The following is a 19,698-nucleotide window of genomic DNA, read 5'->3' as shown; positions in this document are numbered from 1 at the left end:
AACAAACTGTTTATAAACAGTTCCCAAACATGCATTCTTGGGGACAAACGGTGCGACAACTCAAGAATTAAGATAAAGTTTCTTACAAGCCCCCGGTGCATATCCCAGTGGTACAAAGGATAAGGGTGGGGTATACTCAGCGTTGCTGGCAGCCGAAGTGTGAAAGTTCGATTCCTTAAATATGGATTGAGACTCTTTGTGAGCACCAGTGTACAGGCAGCTTTTGTTCCCCGACCTGTTGAGGCACATCCGACGATTAACCTCTCTCACGATACTCCAGGGGCGGAGGGCGAGAGGAACCCTTAAAGTTGGAGAGACCCCTTTTTTTTTTTTTTTTTTTTTTTTTTTTAAAGTTCCTTACAAAGTTTGAGATAGATTTTCAAAATAATAATAATAATAATAAATTCTAAAATCATTTTTAACCACACGTTAAAAAAAATAAAATTTAATACGGCCCCATGAGATTGTTTTCTTATGGATAATGGACATTGCCAATGAGTTGATTAATTGGTGGAAAAACGAACATCAGATAATGCACAAATTTATTTGTGGCCGTCGTTAGAACAACAAATATTTCCAGTCCATTCTACATTTTTCTCTACGTCATTTGAGAATTCATGGCGGCCCCTTTCCATTTCCCAAACCTTCAAGGTCCTCTTCTTCACAAATCCCACTTTCTTGGCCAACCCAATTTCTCCAAATCCATTCATAAATCAATCTTCACAATTCCAAAACAACCCTCATCTTTCAAATCTACTCCCACAGCAAAATTCAACCTCTATGAGATATTGGGAGGTAGAGGCCTCTGCAATGGAGAAGAAGGTCTCCAACAAGAACTGAAAAGATCTCCCGCCACCCCAGAGGAGGAGGCACCGCCAGTGGAAAACCCTCAAGATCAAGAAAAGCCACCACCACCAGCATCAGAAATATCAGGAGATGAATTTGAAAAGGAGTTACTAGGCTTAACTGGTGGATTTCCAGGCGGCGAAATAGGACTCATGAAGTTCATTGAACAAAATCCACCACTTAAGAAGGGAGAATCAGCCATTGTCGAGTTTACTCCAAACTCTGTAAAGAGGCCAAAAGCACCGGAATTGCCACTGTTATTGCCAGGAATGATAGCCATTGTCAAGAACCCTAATAACCCCTTTTATATGTACTGTGGTATTGTCCAAAGAATTACTGATGGAAAGGCTGGGGTTCTGTTTGAAGGTGGGAATTGGGATAGACTCGTCACTTTCCGGCTTGACGAACTCGAGCGTCGCGAAAAGGGGCCGCCAATGGCGAACCCTAGGTCTGCAATCCTTGAGAGCATGGTAGAGAAAGAGGAGAACAGTTCATGATGTGAATTTAAACTCATCTGCTATGAGAACTTGCTTTCACGGTACTTTTTGTACAATAATGCATAATCAGCAACTTACTGGAACTGGTTTTTAGCCTTTTGTAGCTAAGGGGGAATGTTTGATATTCATTACTTGAGATATTCATTCACTTGTATAATCTCCAACTTAGTCCGAATTCGGACAGGAATAGATATTTATGCACGTATCTTATTTTCTCTCCATTTGCGTACAACCCATCAATCAAAGACGGTAATTTGCATGCTCGTAAAGTAAAAAAAAAGGGGATTCAGTCGAATTCTCCAAATGTATGGATATGAAAGCCAAGAACTTGTTAAAATGTCGTTTCTCACTGCGAGATTCCGGGAGAAGTTCAGATACAGCTGCTCAACTGTGAGAAGAGAAAATGATCAACAATTAGTATGGGGAGAACCGAGTTACTAAATGCCAAAGCGAAGATTTGAGAATCGATTACAAAAACCAAATTATCACTCATTGAAGGCAAAGATTTGGACTCTAAATGAAGTGAGGATAGAGGTGCAATCATATCATACACCACAAAATTGCATAAACAATCCTCTATGGTTAGTAATAACATTCCTAACAAGTACCATGTACCAACAACCAAATTTTCAAATTTTTATTCTACAACTGCAAAACCAAGATAAATTTTTCATGGATATTTGAATGCATCAACACATTGATAATACAATAACTAAAAGTTGTAATTCACTAACTAAATCCAAATTGAGGCTAGCCTAGTTTACCTCACATCTGCAACTTGAAACATAGATATATTATGTTTCTTTTAGAAGAAAGTACAAATGAATAAAAAATATATAGCAAAATTGGAGACAAACAAAATGAAGAACTGAAGAGACTGAAAGATTAAGAGGTGATAATAGATTAATGAGCTCATAACACTCCTATAATTATGTGTGCTCAGTGGTTCTTACCTACCATGATAGCATCAATCTCTTCTCGAGACACAGGTGTCCTTTTGGGCTGGTCAGAAGCTTTTCCTCCCATGGTCATGCTGGATGAAGACCTTGAGAAAAATGTTCCACAATCATCCCCTGCTGCAGTTGTTTATTGATGCTGAGATACATAATCTAAAGAGGAATCATCTTGCTATTTAGATGCACAGTAAATATTTAACAGTAATCCATGTTGGGGTATCAAACTCAAACATTTGATGCATCATTAATGTAGAAAGTTCTTTAAACATATTGAGGCTCACAAGTCAAATCAATACTCTCTCTCTCCCACTCCATTTCCTTCCTTCCTTTCCTCCCTCTTTCTCTCTTCTCTGTGTGTGTGTGTGAAAGAGAGAGAGAATGAATCAACTCTCACATTCATTTTTCAAGCTTATGAAAAACCAATCCCTGACACTTCACTGTAGTAAAAATGGAACCAATTGAGTCCAGGTCTCTACCTGGAGTAATTGCTTCTTTCTACACAAATGTCCAACATGTGTAACCACCAATTTATCAACCCATAACTAGCACTCACTGATTTAATTAACTGATTGCAGTTTATTTCCCTCCATAATTACACAAAGAATGGAGAAAAGGTTTTGACAGAATAATAGAAACATCTAGTACAAGATATTTGTCCTAGTTGGAATAATCTTTAGACCCTCCAAGAAAGAAAAATATTTAGAAACCAAGTTGGAATAAGCCATAGAAGTTAGGGGGCCAATAATGATATTTTTATATATAAGTTAATGGTAATTATTGCTATTAATTTATGTATCTTTTAGTGAATTCATAATTACCATAAAAAATTCATAGATAGAAGCATTCCCTTACAAGTTGGCGTACTCTTTTAGTGCATCTTTTAGTGAATTCATATATATATTTTTTACTGAATTTTGATAAATTTCTAGTTAAAAAATGTTGAAAAAATCATGGCCCCGTTTGGTAGGGATTTTTTGCCCCAANACTCAAACATTTGATGCATCATTAATGTAGAAAGTTCTTTAAACATATTGAGGCTCACAAGTCAAATCAATACTCTCTCTCTCTCCCACTCCATTTCCTTCCTTCCTTTCCTCCCTCTTTCTCTCTTCTCTGTGTGTGTGTGTGAAAGAGAGAGAGAATGAATCAACTCTCACATTCATTTTTCAAGCTTATGAAAAACCAATCCCTGACACTTTACTGTAGTAAAAATGGAACCAATTGAGTCCAGGTCTCTACCTGGAGTAATTGCTTCTTTCTACACAAATGTCCAACATGTGTAACCACCAATTTATCAACCCATAACTAGCACTCACTGATTTAATTAACTGATTGCAATTTATTTCCCTCCATAATTACACAAAGAATGGAGAAAAGGTTTTGACAGAATAATAGAAACATCTAGTACAAGATATTTGTCCTAGTTGGAATCATCTTTAGACCCTCCAAGAAAGAAACATATTTAGAAACCAAGTTGGAATAAGCCATAGAAGTTAGGGGGCCAATAGTGATATTTTTATATATAAGTTAATGGTAATTATTGCTATTAATATATGTATCTTTTAGTGAATTCATAATTACCATAACAAATTCATAGATAGAAGCATTCCCTTACAAGTTGGCGTACTCTTTTAGTGCATCTTTTAGTGAATTCATATATATTTTTTTTACTGAATTTTGATAAATTTCTAGTTAAAAAATGTTGAAAAAATCATGGCCCCGTTTGGTAGGGATTTTTTGCCCCAAAAAATTGATTTTTTGACTATTATTTTACTATTCAAGCCGAAATTTTTGACTTCTTCTCTCACATGTGGATCCAACTTTTCTTCTAACGGTCAAAAAATCAATTCTCAAAATCCCTACCAAACGGGCCCCAAATCTTAATTTTACAATACAACATATCAATTAGGAAAATAATTTAATGAACTACTTTTTAAAGTTATTTTATTTTATTTATTTATTTTTACAGTTATTTCAAAATATATCTGTAGCCATTACAGAAAATCACTATTTAAACAATATTTCATGAATACGAAAAATTAAAATAAAACAAAATTACCAAAATGCGCATCCGGGGAATCGAACCCCGGTCAGTACCGTGGGAGGGTACTATGATACCACTACACTAGATGCGCTTTTTGTTCATCCTGTAAATGTATTATTATATAATATTATCTTTTATCATTAGATTGAAAACTTTAAACAGTTTGGAAGAGTTGGTGCTTGTTTTTAGCTATTTTTATTACTCAATTATTCAGTCAAAAAATAGCAATTAATAATAGAAAAGGATTGAAAGTGAGAGATGGGTTTATTAAGAATTTATTTTGGAAATTTCATTGCGTGTCCTTTTTTTCTTTGAATATAAAAAGCATTACTATTTTCAAATACGCATAAGAAGAGACTATGCCCGTTTTCAGCCACCATTTTTTCAAATGAAAATTGGTAGAATAATATATATATATTTTTAAATGAGTAGTTAAAAAAGAATAAAAATTTTCGATTTATGTGTAATATTATTTTATGGAAGATTGTGTGATTGAAAATTGCAGTGAGAAAAATGAAATTTAATCAATGAGGTTCAAACGGGGGTAATAGTCAAGTCATTATAAAATTTCTATTAAATTTATTTTATGTTGAATTATGCTTACAGACTAACAAACTGGTTTTCCTTTCCTTAAAGTCATAAATCGAAACCATTATCTTAAATTCAACGATATTATTGAAACTATACTATATTGTCTTGTTTTCATAAGATTTTCAAAATAAAATTGAATCCTTAATCCTATATCCACATTCATATTGTCAAAATGCATTCGAAAAATTTATGTCAAACTAGGAATAACTTTTTTATTATGAAACCTAATTATGATTTTAGAGACGATTTGAACATACTATAGATGTTGAAACTTGGAATTGGTATTATTTGTACAGGACCGAACCATTCCTCTTACTCAAAATTTTGATATACTTATTTGACAAATAATCGCGACATTCAATTTAAATCAGTCCAACGCTCAATGTATATTTCGCTAAAATCATGAAAGAGTTTGTTATAATCACTTCAGATCCATAAAATATTGAGCGTTGGATTAATTTAAATTGAATGTCTTGCTTATTTGTCAAATAAATGTGTTAAATTTTTTAGTAGGAGGAACGATCCCATTATTTGTAAATTTAGTCCAATAAACAGTAATATTTATACATTGCAAGTCGTCAATAATCTATAAACCGTGAGGAACATGTGGTTTGGACCTCGCATTAATGAATGCCTAAAATGAAAAAGGTTTAAGGAGTGGAGAAATTGGGAATTAAAAAGTAAAAGAAAGAGAGTTATATTTCAATCGCGAAATGCTATGTGTATATTATGAGGTGTACACAATGAATTACATCCCTCTCACATGAGGGGGACATAGATATTTTATTGTGTGGGCCCCCCTCCATGTGAGGGGGTGTAATGCTATATGTACATTATTAGCATTTTCCATTTCAACATTGTTGTCCCACTTTGTCAATGTCTCTGTGTATGTATGTGCACCTGAGTATTGAAAATCTCGAGAGCTAGGTGACATATCCAACCAGTTAGTGCATGATTAAAAATAAATAAATAAATAAATAAAAGATTTTTAGTTGCTCATTTTTTTTTATTTTTTTATTTTTTTCTTAACAGCACTATTTTATGCCATTCAATTCTCTCGATCAAGTAGATCATTAATATATTTTGTAAAGGTTTCATGTATCAGAAGTTGACAAAAGAAAAATGTTAGAACTTATTTATAAAAGACTTTTCAACTTATAAGTATAATTCAAAATTTTAGCCAAGTTGATTCAACTAGAATCATAGCTTAATCTATATTCACACTATACATTTCCCGGCTCATAGTTGACTTCTTGGAACCCCACTAATCAATTTCATTTATTTTTTTTTTCTATTTTCTTTGTCTGAAAATGAAGTTCTACTTGTCTAGAAACCAAAACTACCAGATAGCCTGATATGATTGGCGCAATTTTTCTTAGCACTGATAAAATTTAGGAAAATTGTTACAAGATCAATTCTTACAAACCCCCGACGGCCCACCCCCGTCCCAAGCCCCAATTTCTCTGTGTTTTCCAACTGAATAAACACTAGGAAATCTGCCCTAAAGCTTTTGTTTATGCCCAAGAGAACATTGTTCTGCTAGAATCAACACAAAATTCTGATTATTCAACCACATGGAAACCTTAGCACTGTTCTTCTTGTTCTTCTTCTTTTCCTTTAAACAACTAGTTCTTTGTGCTGATGTTTGCAGTCCTGCATCTTGTGATGGTGTTGGGCCGAGAATCCGGTTCCCGTTCCGGCTGATAGGCCGGCAACCGGAGCATTGTGGCTATCCGGGCTTCCACCTTTTTTGCAACAACCAAAGCCAAACAATTCTTAGCCTTCCACTGTCCGGTGAATTTGTAGTAGACTACATAGATTACACTCGTCAGGCCATTTTTATCAATGATCCTGATCTTTGTGATTCAAAAAGAATCCTGAATTTCAGTCTTTCGAGAACTCCTTTCGAGGGTACCTATACGAGGAAATTCACTTTCCTTAACTGCTCCTCCAAAGCGACAGAATACATGTCGTATAATCTTATTCCATTGTTTTGCCTTAGTAGGGAAAACTACAGTGTTATGGCTATGCCTTCTTATTCATCAGCTCAAGAGATTCCACCATCCTGTCGCATAATTTCAAATGTTTCAGTTCCAATACAGCGCTACGCTCCTCAATACTGGTCATCAGGACAACTCAGGGAGGATTTTCAGTTGACATGGAATGAACCTCGATGCAGATCTTGTGAAGCTGATGGTGGGATTTGTGGGTTCGAAGGCAATACATTTCTTGAAGTCGGTTGCTCAAGACCTGCTAATGATGGTAAGTTTTATTCTATCTAACATGAAGTGCTGGAATTTTTCCTCAGATTTGCATCAGAATTATAGCGACAACAACAAAAAACTAATCCTTGTCCCAATAAATTTGTGGTCAGATGCATCCCTTTTTCGCTCATGGTTTGGTTTATTGCTAAATATAGCAGAAAAATTAGGTCTAATCAATGGGAATAAAGGAAATCCTTTTATAACAGTCTTCTGATCATGTTCAAGGCCATTCTTTAATTCTCAATAACAGTCTTTTGATCATGTTCAAGGCCATTCTTTAATTCTCAACAACAGTCTTTTGATCACTATTGTCCTTGTTATTTAAGCCTGCAAAAGATTAATCTACACGATGGTAAACTGGATTGAATAAGAACATAATAAATGCTCTCTACCTTTTATTTAGATATTGATTGGGTTGTGAGTACTGTGAACAGTAGCTTTAATAATGTTGGAATGAGTCAAAAATGGTGTCCAAATGAATATAATTGATCCATGAAATGTATACCTAATATACACGCAAGGCGTTGATTTCAATTTGGATTTTAGTATGATGATTCAAGGAAGATTATTCCACTTTTTATATTCAACGCAACGACGAATAAAATAGAGCTTAGTGTCGTGTTGATATTGTTTGTTGCTGCTGTTTCTTCCCAGTATTTTGCATCCTTTAAGAATTGCATAATATAGGTTTGTACTTTTACCAATAGCATCTGTTGTTAAATTTATATTTCAGGTCTTCCCAGAAGTGCCAAATATGGGATTATCGTTGGCATTGGAGTACCGGGACTCTTGTGCTTAATCGGACTTGCCTGTTTCGCATTTGGTAGGGTCAGGGTTTTGAGTAACCGTAGTCGTTTAAACATTAATGAGCTCCCTACCATTACCATCTCTCAGCAGCCGGTGGTCAGAGCTGCTGGCCTCGATGAGCCAACCATTGCATCTTACCCGATGACGGTGCTTGGGGAGAGCCGGAGGTTCCCGAAGTCTAGTGACGGCACTTGTCCGATATGCCTATCCGACTACGAGCCCAAGGAGACATTAAGGTCCATTCCAGAGTGCAACCACTATTTTCATGCCAAGTGCATAGATGAATGGCTTAAACTCAATGGGACATGCCCTTTATGCCGCAATTCACCGGACAGTTCAGTTGGGACGCCTTGCTCGTCGATGTCTTCCTCGTATTCATTGTCGTCCTCAGAACATCATTAGTCCAGCAATTTTTGTTAGCGTTATACTTACATTGATATTCGCATATAATAAAATTAATCGAGTTATAGTGCCATTTTTGCTATGTCGTCAATTTGTAGTTGGATTAACAAATTTTGTGGAAGTTGTTGGGTACCCTCCTTAAAATCGAGTATATAAGTCGTGAAAGCCATCCTCGAAATAAATTCGGTATCCTCCTCAAAATCAATTTTATGGCCGACTTCTACTAATATAGTTGTAAGAATAGTATTAGAGCAGGCGTGCCTTTAATTGAGGGACCTTCGCAAAAGAGAGACTTAGGAATAATGTCATTAAGCAGTAAATATTCATTTAGCTCGAAAAATAAGCATTCGTGAACATTGGCTCTAAAGAAAAGTGGACTATTTCAACTACCTTTTAGGTCCATATTGCACATGAAAATCGTGTTTTGTAAGTTTGCAGTCACATGAAACCCTCCCTCCCCTTTACAAATTAATTCTAAAGGTGGATTTTATCAAAGAAGACCACAAAACTACTGTAAAAGTATAACAAACAAAATCACAGAGAACTTACAATGAAAATTTTGTGCATAGGTAGAGGGCTATGTATGTTTTATAATTAAAGCACTTAAGAATGCCATTGTAAATCTATTTATTACTAATTTTAGAATTTTACTGCATAGCATTAGCATTAGAGAGAAGGTTTAACATTGACGAATGGCTAATATTGACACTGATACAAGGACTGAAGAAGTGTAAGTCTCGTTCTAAATCTTGAAGTAGAAATTTATTCCAAAAAGACGTAAATTGGTGCATCAACATTGGTGATGTCGACAATGGCTCACAATCTATCTAGGTCCAACTATCTTAAATCACTCCATCACGAACATTACGATTTACTATGACTTTCTTTAGAATGACAACTAATGAAAAACATGATTTTCATGACATGTAATAACATATTTAAGCCCCCGTTTGGCCCCCATTTTGGAGAAATGAAAATGTGTGGAATAATATTTTTTTGAAAAATATGTGGTTGAAAAAGAAGGAAAAGTTTTCGATTTTTGTGTAATATTATTTTATGGAAGATTGTGTGATTGAAAATAGGAGAGAGAAAAATGGAATGTAATAGAATTGAAATTAATAGGTCCATACGGGAACTTAACACGACGATAATCGCATTATCATTCACGCACAAATCTTCTTCCTCCGCAAAGAAGAATATGCCCAATTCGCGCAAAAAAATTTCCCCTCCAAAATAGAGGGAGGAAAAGACACAAATCCCAAAACCCTCCTCTCTCGCACACAACTTGTTACACCCATAACACCATAATAAAGACGTATATTTTTTCTCACTTTCAATTCCACTTCAAACATTCGTGCAAAGGTTAGAGTTTTAATGGAAGGCTCGAACTTTAAGCAATTATTTTATTTTATTTTATTTTTTATTTTATAGGGGTGACAAAAAAAGCCGAGTAGTTCATCGATTCGGCTTGTCAAAGTTTAGCCCATGGACTATTCCGGAATGTTTCGGGACAAGGCTGAGCCGAGTGGGGGTTCACGCGACGAGCCGAGCAAGGCTCGACTCGTTGAGCTCATGGACTGTGCCCACGAGCCCACGTGGGCTCGTAAAAAATGTGAACAAAAAAGTTTAAAACATTTAAAAAATTAAAAAGGTCAAAAATTCTTAAGCTTGTGACTCGGCTCGACTAACGAACTCAATGGGCTCGTAAAAAAAGTTCAAAAAAATTAAAAAATAAAAAAATATCTTGAGCTTGTGACTCGGCTCGACTAGGAGCTCGTGGGTCGAGCTCGGCTAGTGTTTGAACGAGCCCGAGCCCGAGGGTAGATGGCGCTCATGAAATCAAGAATATTATGTTCATAGATGTACGTCTTTTTTTAGGGACTAGGAAGCGAAAATAATGGCTTATAGACGTAGGTTAACAGCTCGAGCAAACCACCTTTATCAGCAACGATTCGGACCCTCGTTCTCATGTATACACCGTGATGACAATGATTGTAAAAACCCCAGTAATAATCCCATTTGGGAAAACCCAAAAATCCCAAATTTTTTCCAGCAAGGATTTCTGGGGACCCGAAATAGTAGTTTTTGCAGGGTTAATGGGTCGAAAAGTTTGTTTCGAGATTACAGATTTTCGATTCCGGTTAGTTATGGGCCGGTTTTTGCGAGATATATGTCGGCAGCTAGTGTGGGTGAAGGGGCAGCGGATAAGATTGAGATTGTGAATGATGTGGTGGAGGTTCTGGCGGATAAGACAGCCGAGGCTGGGGCGGTGGTGAATGAGGTGGCAATTGCGGCTGCTGATTCGTATTTTCCGGTGGCGGCTCTCCAATACTTGATTGATTATGTTCACAGTATTACTGGATTTAATTGGTGAGAGCAATACTGTCATTTCATCAACTGGCATTTGTGCATCTTTTCTTCTACTGTTATTTTTAAGAAATTGCTTATTGGAAAACCTAATGAATTATTTTTTGACTAGTTAGTATGTTAAACTTAATTGTTAGAAATGTTACTTGTTTCAAATTTGAATTAGAGAGGATCAGACAACGCACTATTCATGAAAATTTTAGATTGACACACATGCTGTATTAGAATTTTAATGTAAATTTGAAAACTTGTAAGAAGTATAGATACTTACTTTAGAGCTTGTTTGTCCAATCTTAAAAATAATGTTTTTTGAACAACAATTAACATTTTTTTTTCAGCTTTAAAGTATTTTTTTCTTATTTTTTTAAGTAACTCTCAACTCTTAACCTGCTATCAATAAAAATAACTTGCTTACTTCCCAAAAGTAAGAAAAAGTATTTAGTTTAAAACTTGTAAGTAAATTTACTTGTAAATAAAAATTTTAAGTTTAGCCAGACATGCTTGTAGTAAAATTTTCTGAAGATGTGAAAATTTGGCTCTTTGAGGCACGAATCAGAATCTAGCTTGAGTTGGCAGTGCATCATATTGTTGCTGAAATGTTTTAAAGATGGATGAAATCAAGATTTTTTTTTTGGAAACTTGATTTTGTTTAGGTGGGCATCAATAATTGCGACAACCCTTGTGATTCGGTGGCTAGCTCTTCCTCTTATGGTAAATCAACTGAAAGCAACTTCGAAATTTACCGTAAGTTCTTGCTCATGCTTTTTGCTCACTTGAATTTCACGTTGTTATTTCCTTTTATATTGGCAAATGCTGGCACTTTTAAGATGTTTAAATATCGAATATTGCCTATTAAATCATTCTATGTCTACATGTCGGGGCCCTTGTCTTACTCGTCATATCAGAGTAAATTATTCTCCATATTGTTTACATAATAACTGGGCCAATTATTTCTAACTGCCAAAACCAAAATTGTGATTTCATGATTTTTGAAAATTTGGCAACGTATTGCTATTGAAATTTTCCAATACTCATAATTTTGCGGCTTTTCGGGTCAAAACCTCACAAATGCTGGTAGTTATCTCCTTCTGTTACCATTCTCATGGAAAAAGTTTGTCTTCCAAATAGACAAAAGAACGATGTGGTGAAGTTTTGGGTTTGCCCCCTCAATGGTCACTAGTTCGACTTTCCTCAGGGCCACTGAGGTGAGTACTGGTTGAAAACTCGAGGGCCCCGTGGGATTAGTCGAGGTGTGCGTGAGCTGGCTCGAACACCCATGTTAAAAAAAAAAAAAATTAAGAACGATGAACATTGGGTTGTACACGGCATTTATGATTATAGCGTCAACTCATGGCCTTTTCACATAAGAAGGCTAGATTAAATGGTTGATTCTTTTTTTCCCTGTATTTTGTGGCACCGAGAAATGAGAATTGGTGGTGTCTCTTATGTGTGAACTAATGTTAGACCGCTGAACTGAGATTAATGACCTTGGATGTTTGATCTAGAGTTCAAATTGTCCTGGTAAAGTAACTCTACACACAGTCATCACAGATTTACTGAGCTTTTATTTGGAGAATTTGTTACAGTTCTTGCGATCTTCCACTTTGTGGTATTATCTAGATTTAAAATATTCAGTTGAATTACCATTTTGCTTGTTTATGCATAGTAACAGAGGTTAGTATAGTTAGTTACTTTTCTAAATGTTTTTTAGTCTCATAATTTCATTCATTTTTCCTCGTTGTGTTGATGCTACATGAAAACGATGTTGTTATTCTCGGTGTACCATATTGGGTGACCTTGCTTATTTGTTTGACGTATTTAGCTTGTTTTTAATGACTTGCATATCTTATGCAGCTTCTAAGACCACAGTTGGAGGAGATCAAGGAAGATATGCAGAATAGGGTACAGGCATCAGGCTGTAATTGGACGTAATTTATGTTTTTCTCAAACTGTCTATAATAGTTATCTGTATTGCTTCTTTATATTTTTGCAGGGCATGACTCCTACTGCTGTTGCTGAAGGTCAGGCACAGATGCAGGCACTATTCAAGGAGTATGCCCCTTTCCTTTGTGACCAATGGAGAGAGATTACCATAAATATCTGTTTCTGTTTAACCGTGCGGTCAAGCTTTATAACAAGCACTAACATCAATACGATAACCCATTTCACATGTTTTTAGCTTAGTGTTAAAAGTTACGCTACTTAACATGGTTTAAGAGATTTTGTGCATTGTGCCATCACCCTATTAAATGCTATTGAATTTGTTCACCTTACAATTATATAATGTGCTAAAAAATTATTGTATCAGAGACTGATGTGAATACAGCGATATGGTTCTGATTATGTGGCCTAGCAATTTAGTAACTTGACTTGAATCAACTTTTGGAGAAGAGAGACTTCAAAATAATGCATAATTTTATTTATTGACCAATTTTTATGGCCTTAAAAGATTTAGTAACTTGATTTGCACCGATTTGGTTAGCAGAAAAGTCACCGAAAACCGATGCAACACAAAAGAACTTGTTAGCGAAAAGTTTTAGTAACTTGATTTTCATCAATTTTCCCCTAATGATTTTAGAGTAATGATATCTATGACCAACTTTAGAGCTTTTATGTTGGAAACTTTGTGGAAGCTCTTCTAATATTGGCAATTTATTTTTTACTAGAAGCTTGTATTTTGACTGAGCTGAGGGGGAAAGAAAGGGAAAGTTGTCATTTTGACTTCGTTTTAAGAATCAGTCCAATAATTTATTCAGTAGCGAAGCTTTGTAAAATTAATTGTTGCTTTGATTGTTTGTTTTGCTTTCTATTGATGGGCTAAGGCTGTAATTGAACCGAGTTGTTGCTAACAAAGCTCGTTTATTTAGCCATGTGAACTAAGAATGAGCTTGGTTGTAGGTTTTTAGGCTAACTGGCTAATTTAAAATTCATTTTCTGAAAAACTTTTTCTAGTTTTTTATTAATTATAACTTGTTTTCAGAAATCAAATAGCGGTTGTAACTTACTGCTTTTACTCTGATTAGGAAGTGATTCAGAGAAAAATTTCTAAAGATGGATTCTAGATCCATTTCAGCTGCTTCTGAATTTGTTTCTTTATTCTGAAGCGTAATTGTTCACATCCAAGTGCTGCTCTCTAGGTCAAAACTCAATGGAAATATTTATGTTTGTAGGTCAGAACTCAATGGAAATCTTTATCTTTGTTCAGGTATAAAAAATATGTACTTATTTGAGTCCAAAGCAGCAAGATGCAAAGATCAAGTTCGCAGGCTGAGTCCATACCATTGAGCATGGAATCTCTAAGCTTCTTTAGATTAATAACATACTGACATTAAGATCAAGGTGGAAGAAGCACGAGATTTCACTATAATAAGTAATAACAAGCCAGCCATTAGTATAGCTCACGGTGCTGTTCAGCTTGGTCTTGCAAATATGTAGAAATGGATTGCCATTTCATTGAAGAAAAACTAAACAGCAGGATAATGTGCGCTCCTTATGTATAGCTATCAAAAGTCAAATAGCAAACATGTTGACTAAGGGGTTTTCAAGCGTTGAAGTCATTAAAAGCAAGTTGGAAATGAAAAACACAGTGCCCAGCTTCACTGGGTTGATGGAGAATCCTCTGGCCTGTATTGGCATATTTGAATTATATAGCTGGTATAGGTTGTAAATATTGAATTGTGATTGTTTCCATATTTGGACAGTTGAGCAATCTTTTCTCCTCATCAGTGATTTCCTGCGCGATCGTTGAATTCTTCCCATTTTGCTTCTTTGTAAAATTTACAATTTGTTGTACTCCATTCAGTGAATAACAAGGAAAAAAAATTCACAATGCCTAGGCTGTTTTCATATGATTTTTAAGCCAATAAAATTACGTATTTGGTGTCGCAGATATGGTGTTACACCATTTACTCCATTGAAGGGACTTTTGATTCAAGGTCCTGTCTTTGTCAGTTTTTTCCTCGCTGTAAGGGTCCATTCCTCTTTACCATACTTGATAGTGTTTTCCCTTCCATCAATTGTTTCAAGTGTTATATGTTTTATCATTTTCACTATTCATCTGATCATTCTGTATGTAGATATCAAACATGGTGGAAAAGGTTCCATCTTTTAAACATGGTGGAGCATTTTGGTTTACTGATTTGACAACTCCGGATAGCATGTATATTTTTCCAGTTTTAACGGCATTGACATTTTGGATCACAGTTGAGGTTAGCATTTTGGTTTACTTTATCTACTGTTTGTATGTCAAAATATATCAGTCTGTCTCTTTTCCCCGTGGATCCCAAGATATGTCATTGAGACATCTTGATGGTTATCTTTCCTTGCTTCCTTCTTATTTAGTACAAAACTGCCTGATGCATAAAACCCCAATTCTTCATCCTCCTCAGCAGCCAGCTTTTGGGGGGCAGAAGTGCCAGATTAATTCTATCTGCTGCCATGAGTAAGACAAAAGAATAATTTGTTGTTTTATCTGCCACTTGCAGCCGTACAGTGAAAATTCTAAAGATAGGCCTCCTGCAAAACCCAATTGCATTATCATGTTTTCAATTTCCAAGACTGATACATACATTTTTGTGTGAACCAAACTAGTTGTATCTGGGATTTTGGGAGCACCATTTTCTATCCCACACAATAATTTGTTGAACATGGACACACCACTCTAGGAGGAGTGTTCTTGCTTCATCTTTACAGCTTACATTAAGAAAAGTCAAGTATGGATGCTATTGGTGGAGAGAGCAAAATCCGGTAAGCTTAAAACTCCTTTAGCCGCAAAACCATGCTTCTCCTGGTCTGTCATTTCATTTGTACCTGTAGGTATATCACTTTTTTTCTGGGCTCTTCCTTTCAACATATACTTTTTGTGTACGGACTGTGATCAGAATCCTTTTGGAAGCATGTTTTCTTTTCTTTCGAGACTTCCTTCTCTTAGGTTTGTGTTCCTTTTTTTCTGGTCAAGTGAAAGTTCATTCTTTTTTCAGTGCAACGCACAAGAAGGTTTGGAAGGAAACCCATCCGCTGGCACCATCAAGAATGTTTCAAGGGGCTTTGCAGCCCTGTCAATTCCATTTACTGCAGGTTTTCCCAAGGTACATGTCGCAACTTCTAATTGTGCAAGATTGTGCATTATTTGTAAAGCTTGTATGTTCATGTTGAATGTTAAGGACACCCACCATGGGATACAAATAATTGATTTCCTAATTGAATAGATGGATAGAGTAAAACTTTAAAATGATAGAACAATGGAAGAAAATGCCAGGACAATTATCTAGTATCGGGTTTTAGATAAAATGGGGGATTAAATAACTGATGTCTAAAAGCTGGGGGTAATTAGCCACTTCTTGGAAACACTGGAGGATATAATGCTTTATTTTAAGAAAATTGTCTATTTTCTCTCTTTGCCGTTAGTCCGAATACATATCCTGGGTTCTATGTGAAATTCATGAACATTTTGCCTTCACTTTATAAATAATAAGGCTATTAACATCGTGTTTATATCACTCTCTACAGGCTGTATTCTGCTATTGGATTACCTCCAACTTTTTCTCCCTGGTTTATGGACTCAGTGAGTTTTCACATTTCATTTCCAAAGAAATTACTTGACTCCGCTCCCTGGAACCCATCTTGTTTTGAATTTGTATGCTTGTTGCGTATTTTTGACCTTTTTATACGTCAAGTGATTATTCACTTTTCTAATATGTATTGTCTACTTTTCAGTAATTAGAAATCAATCGGTAAAGAATTTCTTGGGAGTTCCTATAATACCAGTTCAACCACCTTCCAAGAATCAAAAACCAGCTCTCCCATTTTTCGAAATGCTCAAGAAATTCGCAGCTGCTCAACAGCAGCCTCTGCCATTGCCTATTGAAGCATCAAAATCCACAACTCAAAAAATGCCATCTTCATTGGTTCTTAATCAGAGGCTTAAAAGTATAGAGAAAGAAGTCAAAGGCAGGAAGAAGGGAAAGAAAAGCCTCAAAAGATGACCGTAGGTTTTTAATATAGGCAAGAAATAAGCTTCTGGGAGCAGTTCTGGTTGTGCTTAAAAGGTTTTTTGGTTGAAAGTACGTCTCTAGATACTTTCAGCAAAAGCAAGTTTAAGTTACTTTTAAGCACTACCGAAAGTGATTGTTGGGCTTGCTTTGTCCCCATAAAAAGGAAAAAAGTTGAATACACAATTTTTATTCTCGACATACATCATTATTTCACTGTTAGTTTTTGGGAATATTAGAGAGAGCTTCTCAAATAGAAATTGTTATGATGGGATTTTTGAGTGATAGGCCTCCAGATAGTTTCCAGTTAACCAGTATTAGAAGTTACCAATGGTAGATACATTGCTGTATTTATTTGTATCTGATGCATGAAAGATTTTGATTTTTATCAGTATTTGCTTCAAGAAATATTAGAAGACACTCTTGAATTTATACTTTGTTATTATACTTCACTCGACTTGCCCTTTGTATGGTGTGAGGAGACTTATTTTGTAGCATATTGGCTTTATCAGTTTTTGGGAAAGATTTCCCTGTTTTGTCCATTCTTCAATAAAAGTACTTGGCAAATTTTTCTTGGAACCACAGTATCGGAACCTTCTCAAGCTTGGGCATTTTCTAGTTAGAAACCAACTTAGACTAATGTAGGATATGCTTAAGGCCTACTGATTTAAGTGAATATCTAATGCTTTTCTAGTAATTTTATGCTCTTGTGCAAAAAAATCATGCTCTTACATTTCAAATGGTTAGCAGAGAAGAAAATTTAAAACTGAAATGGGTTTCTAGTATAATATTATAAATCATACTTTGATCTTATGGTGTCTGGTACTTGTGTTGTTACTCTTTCTTCCTTTTAATCATATATTTTTTGATAAAATATTATTTAAAAGTCCTAAAAATCATAGGGTATTAAAACTATCAATAATTCAGTGACTTTTATAAAATTCTCACGAATTAACTTTTAAGCAGAGAGTTTTAAGCCCCTGTTTGAGTTCCATTATATTAAATTCTATTACATTTTATTTTTCTCTCTCCTATTTTTAACCACACAATCTTCCATAAAATAATATTATATGTAAATCGAAAATTTTTCATTCTTTTTTAACCACTCATTTTTCAAAAAAATATTATTCTCTCCATTAATTTTTCCACGTAATCGACGTCAAACACGGGCTAAATATATAAAACCCCTTAAAAGTCTCTTATTCAGCCGCAGACTTAGACTTTCATCCCAAAAAAAGGGCCTTTCAATCCGTTATATTTTTCTTTCACCTCACGCTCTACATACCCTAACTGGAAAAAAATGTTTAACATTTTTCTCTCTATTTATATCTCTCTCTCTCTCTCTCTCTCTCTCTCTCTAAAATCATTTTCTTTTTTTTTTTCTATGCGAAAAAAGATTGATAAAAATTCCTATAAGATTTCTCCCATTTTTTCATCATTTTCTGTAACTTTCATGGAAAAGATCAATTTTTATTTAAAATTTTATATAAAAACAAATATTTCAAATTCGTTCTTACTGTATGGATATTCTATCTTAATTCACCTTATATCCTTCTCTATGTACTAGTTTCTTACCCGTGTAATGCACGACATGTATTATTTTAAATGTAATATTAGTGTTTTTAATGTTGATATGAGCATGGTTGTAAAAGAAAGTGATTTTTTGTTAAATCTTTTGTTTTTAATTATTTATTTGAAAAATTTGGGAGTGTAGTTACAATTTGTTGTTTATTTATCTTTTGTTTATTTTTATTTTATTTAAATAAGAGAGTGTATTTTCAATTTACAGTTTTTAATTGAAAAAATGAATGAAAATGATAATTTTCTTAACGAAATGTGAAAATAAGGGTGAAAATGTCAAAAAATAAAAGGTATGGTCATTTTGCACAATAATATTGAAAGGTCGAGACGCTTTGTGCTAATTACCCTTTTAGTAATTTGTTTGGACTAATTTGCAGTTTTTAAAGAAGTTTGGGAATATAATTGTAATTTGTTCTTTAATTTTTCTATTCTTTTTTTATTTTATTTAAATAGGAGTGTATATTTGTTATTTTATATATATATTTTTTGATAAATTAGATGAAAATGTACTTTTTCGCAAATGAAAAGTGAAAATAGGAGTGAAAATGTCAAAAATGAAATATAAGGACGTTTTGAACAATAACATTGAAATGTAATGACATTTTGTACTAAGCACCCTTCTTTTTCTAATACCCGTAAAAACATTTTTAATAGGTATTTAGTTTTTAGGATTAAATCCACACACGACCATTGGAATTTATATTTAGTGTCATCATGATCATCTAAATCAACTTTGATTCACCATGATCAATGTACTTATTGTCACCATTATCATCTAGATTGCTTTTGATTTATCATGGTCACCCAACTTTATATAACGTTTCAGTCAAGTCATCCAATTATTATCACAACAAAAAAATAATAATAATAAAAAATACACACGCTAAAAAAATTCATACATAATTATTACCACAAAAAAAGGGATAAGAATCGAAAACCAAAATAAAAAATAAAAAATACACACACATACATACATAACATGGTACACATTACAATTTTTTTTTAAAAAATTATATGAAAGCGAATATATATATATATATTTGTTAACACAAAATATACAACTAATCTCTCTCTCTCTCTCACACACACGTGCACTTTCACATACGCAGAAAATTAAAAAAAAAAATCCACTAACCCAAATTAGGAAAAATTTATACAATATAAATCAAACCCAAATTAAAAAAAAAATTACTATTTAGAAAAAATGAAAAAATACAAGAAATATCGGCTAACCTAAATTGAAAAATTATATAATATACCCAAATCAAGAAAAAAAAAATATTTTTGTTTTTGTTTATGATTCTCATTTTCCTTTTTTTTTTTTTTTTTTTTTTTAAAAATTTGGTGGGGTTT

The 19,698-nt window shown here is 34.3% G+C and overlaps 3 protein-coding genes and 1 non-coding gene across 6 annotated transcripts; 3 read left to right on the top strand and 1 right to left on the bottom strand.

The window, feature by feature from the left end:
- The first annotated feature begins 545 nt into the window (after nucleotides 1–545).
- Nucleotides 546–1,564, top strand: LOC111375470 (NAD(P)H-quinone oxidoreductase subunit S, chloroplastic). Its single transcript, XM_022998298.1, has one exon. It carries the CDS (start codon nucleotides 618–620, stop codon nucleotides 1,341–1,343), a length of 726 nt encoding a protein of 241 aa, XP_022854066.1. The 5' UTR covers nucleotides 546–617; the 3' UTR covers nucleotides 1,344–1,564.
- A 2,799-nt stretch (nucleotides 1,565–4,363) lies between these two features.
- On the bottom strand, nucleotides 4,364–4,434 carry TRNAG-CCC. The gene has a single exon. It is a non-coding gene; the product is annotated as a tRNA-Gly (tRNA).
- A 1,841-nt stretch (nucleotides 4,435–6,275) lies between these two features.
- LOC111375469 (putative RING-H2 finger protein ATL21A) lies at nucleotides 6,276–8,498 on the top strand. The gene is made up of 2 exons (XM_022998297.1): nucleotides 6,276–7,196; nucleotides 7,932–8,498. Exons 1-2 carry the CDS (start codon nucleotides 6,509–6,511, stop codon nucleotides 8,405–8,407), a joined length of 1,164 nt encoding a protein of 387 aa, XP_022854065.1. The 5' UTR covers nucleotides 6,276–6,508; the 3' UTR covers nucleotides 8,408–8,498.
- A 1,767-nt stretch (nucleotides 8,499–10,265) lies between these two features.
- LOC111375468 (mitochondrial inner membrane protein OXA1-like) lies at nucleotides 10,266–17,211 on the top strand. 3 transcript variants are annotated; one of them, XM_022998296.1, is made up of 10 exons: nucleotides 10,266–10,777; nucleotides 11,428–11,518; nucleotides 12,629–12,676; nucleotides 12,768–12,826; nucleotides 14,663–14,738; nucleotides 14,851–14,982; nucleotides 15,439–15,520; nucleotides 15,754–15,861; nucleotides 16,283–16,337; nucleotides 16,490–16,702. In XM_022998296.1, exons 1-10 carry the CDS (start codon nucleotides 10,305–10,307, stop codon nucleotides 16,494–16,496), a joined length of 1,131 nt encoding a protein of 376 aa, XP_022854064.1. In that variant the 5' UTR covers nucleotides 10,266–10,304; the 3' UTR covers nucleotides 16,497–16,702. The 3 variants fall into 3 exon arrangements, with proteins under 3 accessions (XP_022854064.1, XP_022854062.1, XP_022854063.1); XM_022998294.1 differs by having other exon boundaries at nucleotides 15,439–15,861; nucleotides 16,490–17,211; XM_022998295.1 differs by lacking the exon at nucleotides 15,439–15,520 and having other exon boundaries at nucleotides 10,267–10,777; nucleotides 16,490–17,211.
- Nucleotides 17,212–19,698: the final 2,487 nt, after the last annotated feature.

Source organism: Olea europaea, unplaced genomic scaffold (assembly GCF_002742605.1).
Source record: "Olea europaea var. sylvestris unplaced genomic scaffold, O_europaea_v1 scaffold138, whole genome shotgun sequence".
Taxonomy (NCBI): Eukaryota; Viridiplantae; Streptophyta; class Magnoliopsida; order Lamiales; family Oleaceae; genus Olea; species Olea europaea.
The sequence above is the reverse complement of the archived record's forward strand: the minus strand, read 5'-3'. Positions and strand labels throughout refer to the sequence as shown.